We start from the raw sequence: 7,327 nt of genomic DNA on the forward strand, positions 1-7,327 counted from the left end.
TAGTCAAAACGGCGGCTGTATTTCCAGCTGAATGGTACCTGTGGTAACCAGGGGCGGTTCCAGGATTTTTGCTTTAAAGTTTAGGCGTTCAAAGCGCTTCAACAATTAAAAATACTATTGATATAACGCTACATTACATTTTAATTCAAAGCTCTCGTCCAATTCTTGCAGGGTGCTAGTGTGGAGACAATTAATTAAATTCCTGAGTTCATATCGACATGATTTTGTTGTGTAGGCTATTTAAAGCGCTCTAAAAATTGAAGGAACCAATTATTTTCATCAATAAGTATACACCAGGAAGGCACGATGCACCAAATCTCTATTTGGACAAGTAAGAATGCAAGATGTTTTTCCGAAAATGTCAACTTGTTAGATAGAGACACTGGGTATGCAACAAAGCAATATGCATTTTTTGCCTCAGTACTGTTCCATAAATAAGGTTTTAGGGACCCTTCTCCGAACGAATGTTAATAATCTAGATGATCTTAACTCGCGACTCCTAATTTGAATTTCGTAGTCCCGCTGATACATACCACGATGACCTAGTTTAAAACAGAAAGTAAACACTTTGTTAAATCGAAAGTTGGAAACTTTGTTATTTTCCCAATTAAATACATTCGTAAGCTCAGTGCTTGATTAGCGGAGCGGTGACATGAAGGACGCCGTGTATATCAATTAGCTTGAACAAACCGAAAGTAAATTCAGGATGGGTAATAAAGAAAGTTCGAAATTAAAAGATGCGGAGCAGAAAGCTCGTGATATTCTCGTAAGTTATTACATTTTGATATATTGTTACTTTATTATTACCTCGCTTAACACTTAGATTATATGATATGATATATTATATATAAAACTAAACAGTTTAATCCTAAATTAAATGTACATGTATGGCACATTTATTAGCTACGGAATTACATAAATAGGTACACATAGAGAATTAATTATATATTACTATGTATCAAATTGGTGTTAAGGACAGCAATAAATTATTTTTGGTTTTCCACCAAGATTTTTGTCGAAATGTCATTTTGATTGATACAATAAACTTATTTTATTCTAACTAATAAAATACTGTGTTTTATCAGTGAGATATAATCCATATCTCACTGCAAATGATACATGTATAGCTTTGCCGATCTAACTGAGTGTACAATGTGTATTAATTTAAAACAGGATGAAAATTGTAGTCGCAATTTGTACTTATAGTATATTTCTCGATTCAATTAATGCCGTGTGCGTCTTTCTAACGTCACAACACGTCAGGCATCTTGTTCGTTTACGCACGTCTGTTTCCCGCGCTAAGATTAAAATTTGTTGCAAAATGCATATCTCAACATATTAAATTAAGCATAAAATACAATTAATTTGTTTGTTTTTCATGAATTTAGAATATTTCAAAGTGAGAAAATGCTAACATTTTTACTCGCGCTACGCGCTGATGAAAATATTTGAAATTTTCTCACTTCCGAGTAAGTGAGATATATTCCATATTCACTCAAAACAAACAGCAGAAAGTTCGTGATATTTTCGTAAGTTATTACATTTTGATAATATGTTGTTACTTTATTATAACCTCGCTTAACACTTAGATTGAAGGATATATTTTATAAAAAACTAAACAGTATACTCCTAAATTAGATGTACATGTATGGCACATTTATTTGCTACGGAATTACTTAAATAGGTACACACTGAGAATTAATTATATATTAGTGTGTATCAAATTGGTGTTAATGACAGTAATAAATTATTTCTGGTTTTCCACCAAGATTTTATTTTGTCGAAATGAAGTTTTGGTTGATACCATAAATATATTGAATGTACGCATTTATTGAGTGTACAGTATACTGACTAAAGGTTAGGGTTAGGTTTAACATGGGATTGATTGTGTACATTCAATGCATGCGTACACTCAATGCAAAAGAATATATGTCGACCCGCTGTGAAATTATCTATGATGGGTCCCAGTTATCTTGTTCTAATTCAGGACGAACTGAAAATGCACAGGAAACTTATTAGAAATATCGCACACACTGTGAATTCATAGAATGCACATGTCGAGCAACTACTTAAAGATGTTAGTGAATTAGGAGAAATAACTGGTAAGTGTAGTATTTTAATATATTTAGGGTAATGACATGCAATCATGTGTTCTCGAATGCTATTTCGGCATCCTCCGGTGATTTTTCACAACAATCGGAGAATGCCGAAGTCGCATGCGGAGAATCCGGTCTTGAACGGAAAACGCCGATTGTCATAATGGAGTAGCTCTATCCATTGTTGGCCATTCCATGACACACCCTGTTAGTGATAGGATATGATTGTTATATAATGAGTAGTGTAAGTTTCTGAGAAATCAGTGGTTATTTTTCTGGTGTTCATGCTGAATCTAGAAATCTGTATATATTGTAATTTATTTAGCCGATAAAAAGCAAATTCTAAGATGTTTTACAAATGATGTTGTTACGTTGTCATGATAACCAAAATTCCAAAAACATCTATTTATGAGTATGCACTTTGTGTATGTAGGGGTTTAAAGCTAAAAGATCTTTGGTGAAGGTTAAATTATTTTTCAGCAAAATGTTTAAACAATAATGTACATAGATACCATTCACAAAGTTGTCTTGACATAATATATATTCGGTTGTATTTTCACCTATAAATAATGTGCAGTTTTTTTTATTTATACTGATTTTTGTGAAAAATATGACACACATATATAGAATTCACTGAGAAGCTTATAACCGATGAAAAACGTTCCACTGTATTGAAAATACATGTATTTCATTTTTTTTTTAAATATGTGATTATCTTTACCGAAATACCTCATTTAAATAGTGAATGTGAAAATACAAAATGAAATAATAACATAAATATGAACCTTAGGTAATGAGAGCTGTCTCTGACATGCACGTGTTAAATGTCAATTTTTTCTCAAATACATTTAATTTCAGACGGATTAGTTAACTTTGATTGGTGATTTTTTAGCAGTAAGAACATGATAATTTAGCATTCAATGATAGAAGTTTTAAAAGTTGTGAATATATGAATATACATGTATGTTCCATTGACTAATTACTTAAAACAATAGAACCATTGAATCTCAAATTTTTCAAGAAAAGAATAAGAGCTTAAGCAGAGTGTAGAAATTTATTTAATTTCCATGTACACAAATGTATCTAACTTTTATTTAGTACGCCAGTCATTTTTAATTCTTATTTAATTTTGTAATTTTTCAAGCAATAATTTTGTCAGTTTGTTCTAGTTCTTATACAAATCATTTTAAATATTTTCGTGTACAATTTATCTTCAGAAAAGACTTCCTGGGATAACATTGAAGGAACAGACTTTGCTGAAAAATGCCGCAATTTTACAAGGAATTGGCAGAAAAACACGAAAGTGCTTCTTGGAAGTGTTCAGGTCCTCGATCAATTTAATTACTGTTGTTTAAGTGTTGCCCTTTTACGTGTAGTTAATGAGGGCTGAAGATATAGAAGTTGGTTGTTCCCTTTCTTTAAATTCTCACCATGTTTCGTCTAGAATCAGTTGCACAGCACATCCAGTCTTTGATTAGTTTGTATGAGAGTTATTTCGCTGTAAAGACATCAGCCTTTTCAAAGAAGCTGCTTGATTCTATTTACGGGAACTAGTATTTAAACATTTTAGTATTTAAACATTTTAGGTCATCATGTAGCAGTTTCATATTTCTATGAACTATTCGAATGTCAAATAGTCTTGCAGTGTTATGTCCCCAAAACTAATTTAGGGTTTCTACAACGTAACATTTTATTATTATACCAGATTTATATAGCGCCCTTTTCATGATCAATTTCACGTTCAAAGGCGCTTTACATAGTTCAAATGCAGCCACATATGCAGGGCGCATAATTCATCCTCTGCTAGTACAGACACATAGCGATCTGACCAGAGGGACAGAGTGAGACAAAGCCCCCACGACAGACAGATCAGAAATCAAATACAGGCTTGTCCGGCTAACTTAGCCTAGCTCGTTGCGAATAGACAGCCTGGTTCTTTGACGTGCCCAGTGTATAGCACTGATACACGCAAGGATTTCCTGACCAGTACACCTCTAGTTGGGTGGGAAACACTGAAAAGCGTTTCTGAAAATTCCAGAGTAGCTGCCGGAGATCGAACCCCCGACCTCAGGATTGGACGGCCAGTGTGCAAACCACTGAGCTATCCGTCCACCACATAACGTAATTAGATCAGATACGGTTTGAATCTGAATAAATTAATCTTTTACAATCACTTCTTTGATAAATTTAAATTCGTTTTTATATCATGTTTGCATTATTTCGTCTTACATAAATACACTTTATTTTCTGTATTTCTTTTCAGTCATCTCTGGAATGCGAAATTGATTCCCTTCTAATGTCATTCAAGAGACTCAACCAGAATATTTTCGATACATTCAATAGCTATGGAGTAGAGTTTTGCTCGTCAGATGATACGAACATAGATCGAAAAGTGTTAGAATATGAAAATTCTCCTCAAGTGGATTATCAAAGTGCGTATAGAAAGCTTTGCAAAACTTCAGAAAACGAACTTGGAAAGCTAGAGAATAAAAACAAGCAATTGTCAGAAGAAATACGAAAAACAAGAAATGAAATGAAAGAACAGCTAGACAATGAAAAAGAAACTTCAAAAAAGGTAGAAGAAAGAATGCACCAATGCAAAGAGGAAAACACGGAATTGGCAGCAAAAATGAAGGTTTTAGAGAAAAGGTTGTCAGAATTAGAAGCAAATAAGATTTCTGCAAGAAACATAATTGAAGAACTTAAAAGGGATAAAGAAAGGCTGGAAGGAAATTTGAAGGATCTAAAAGAGCATCGGCCAGGTAATACCTTTCAAAATTAAAAATGTTTCAACCTTATATAGCCTCTGTGACTTTTCGTTTTCAATCTTTTGTAACCGTTGCATATTTGACATGTCTTAATTCCATGCATATCAGGTGAAAACCATAATTATGGAGATTTATGAATGTTAAATAAGTTAAAAATCTCAAAAGCTATCCAACATTTACATTTGTTGGTCATAGGCTCATTGGTAAACTTAAGATGACATTTTGTAATCAAGCGGAAAAACAACAGTACATGATGATATCCAAAATATATCTGTTTCGTTTTAAACTGTATTGTTACTGTTAAGCAATAAATATTTAATGGTTTACTTCTTAAGGTGATGTCTCGTCATGACACAGTACATTGCAAACATTGTGAATGGCAACATGTACATGTACATTTCATTATCATTTTTTGTTTTTATCCTGTTACCTGTTTCTGTTTCAGTTTCTATTCAGCTTTATTACCAAGTCAAAGGAGATATGACATCTAAAATGTTGGATGCATTAAAATCTATGTTGGTCACACAGATGGGTGTGGAGAGAAACGAACTACAATTTATTGTTTGTCAGAATGAGCTGGACGTGAACCCCGAACTTCCTCTACTGGTATTCTGCATTAGTGCAAGCAGACTTGGAACTGATGCCAGCACTGTTTTACAGAACTTAAACGGTAAATGAAATATTTCTTTGTATAATTTTAAAAAATGACACGAACCGCTTGAGCTGTTCTATATTTAAATTACCAGTGGTCAAAAGATTTAAGATTCTTGATTCTGCTTTACTAAACAGCTGTTGAAAAACATGTTTTGTTTCCACGCCCACAAAATAAATTACTGTATACATTACCGTTTTTCAGATAAATGCTTTATAATGCTATCTTTACTAGTATAATTATGTTAAAGCATGACACTTTCCCTTTAACTGGCAAGTCTTTCAGAAAGCATTCTCCTTTTAGACCAACTGTATGCTGTTTCTTTCTAAGGGCTTTCTTCTAAACATGTTCACGGCGATCTAGAATTTGTAAATAAAAATGTTCGATATGAAATTGAAATCTAAGCTTCTTTATAACAGTATTATAATAATTTAAAACTGTCTGGAGGCAGGCATTCTTCAATATTGTAGCGATACACCCAAAGGAAAATAATACGTTTTTAAATTCTTTCATAGGTATATCAAACTAAAGGTTTTGAAATACAAGTCACTTAAGCTACCATTTTGATACCAGATTGAATATTTAGTCAGAAACAAAGCATTAGTTTAAGATAAACGGGGTTACCCGAAACGGGGCCTCAAGCAAACAAACAACAACAAAACTTAAAATCAGCACTATATTGTTCAAAAGCTTCATCAAAACAGCTTTCAGTTAACAAAATTTTAATTTGCAGGATGTACAAAGTCATTGTTTTGTTGAAGACAAAATATTCGCTATTTTCAAATCAAATTTGCATTCCTTCTTTTCAGTGTCGGCAAAGGTTTCGGTGTTGATATTCCATCACAAAGACATCCATGCATTACCGAACCAGTCCAGTGAACGGGTCTTGACTGGACCCGAGTTTAAAGCACTTGGGGGCATATTTGATATTGCTTTTCTATCAGATAAAGGAATATATCCGTGCGACATGAATCAAACTGCCGCCGTTGGCATCGAAAGTTTTCTGAGGACACAGAGCTGAAAAAAAGACACCGGAGGCACAGATGTTGCACCAAAGAAATACAATCTAACCTGTGATCACTATAGACACGAGACCACTAAATCAAAGTTTTCGATGTGGAAAAAATGCATACTTTTAAAAATGTAAATTTGCATATATTTTCACACGCAAACAATATATATATCGTTCCTTTTATGTTTGTATAATGACAATTCATAAAACATGCTAAGGTTCAAACATATACATGTTATTTCATTTTCATCGTAAAAATAAAAACAAACATCGTTGTCTTGACAGTAATTACAAACAAGTGTCATTAATGAAGATTTTTCAGTAGTGTTAAAAGTTCCTCTCAAATCCAACACTGAGTATATCTTCATGTTAAAATATCCATGACAAAAGGACAAAGTAAGATGTATATTTTGTTTTATCTTAATTTGTTGCTATTATTACTACTTTTATTCTTCTTCTTCTCATTATCAATATTGTTTTTGTTATTATATTAAATTTGTATGTAAAAATATATATATGGGGGAAATAAATATTGTCAATCTATTGCTCTGATTGTATTTAAATAATACATCTATTCCCATGCAATGCCCATATATACGACATGTAAACTTTTTTGACAATATTGCTGGTTGTTTCATACCACGACGGTTGCCGTACTTTATGGTAATGGAAATCGTATGCTTATTTTCGAGACAGACAGAGCTAAAATCAGTCCCGTTCTAACAAAAGGTTTACATGCATTGAAATATACCTTCAGACCTCAGGTGCCCATTCTTTTGCAGAAAATCGGCCTGGTCGA

At 32.9% G+C, this 7,327-nt stretch overlaps 1 protein-coding gene across 3 annotated transcripts; it reads left to right on the forward strand.

The window, feature by feature from the left end:
* Window positions 1-567: 567 nt before the first annotated feature.
* LOC128552407 (uncharacterized) lies at window positions 568-7,071 on the forward strand. Of its 3 annotated transcripts, none has more exons than XM_053533438.1 (6): window positions 568-770; window positions 1,988-2,102; window positions 3,314-3,420; window positions 4,360-4,858; window positions 5,310-5,534; window positions 6,326-7,071. In XM_053533438.1, the coding sequence occupies exons 4-6, from the start codon at window positions 4,393-4,395 to the stop codon at window positions 6,535-6,537; spliced, it is 903 nt and encodes a 300-aa protein (XP_053389413.1). In that variant the 5' UTR covers window positions 568-770; window positions 1,988-2,102; window positions 3,314-3,420; window positions 4,360-4,392; the 3' UTR covers window positions 6,538-7,071. The 3 variants fall into 3 exon arrangements, with proteins under 3 accessions (XP_053389413.1, XP_053389412.1, XP_053389414.1); XM_053533437.1 differs by having other exon boundaries at window positions 568-766; XM_053533439.1 differs by lacking the exon at window positions 568-770 and adding an exon at window positions 1,345-1,529.
* Window positions 7,072-7,327: the final 256 nt, after the last annotated feature.

This window comes from Mercenaria mercenaria, unplaced genomic scaffold (assembly GCF_021730395.1).
Source record: "Mercenaria mercenaria strain notata unplaced genomic scaffold, MADL_Memer_1 contig_2778, whole genome shotgun sequence".
Classification (NCBI taxonomy): Eukaryota; Metazoa; Mollusca; class Bivalvia; order Venerida; family Veneridae; genus Mercenaria; species Mercenaria mercenaria.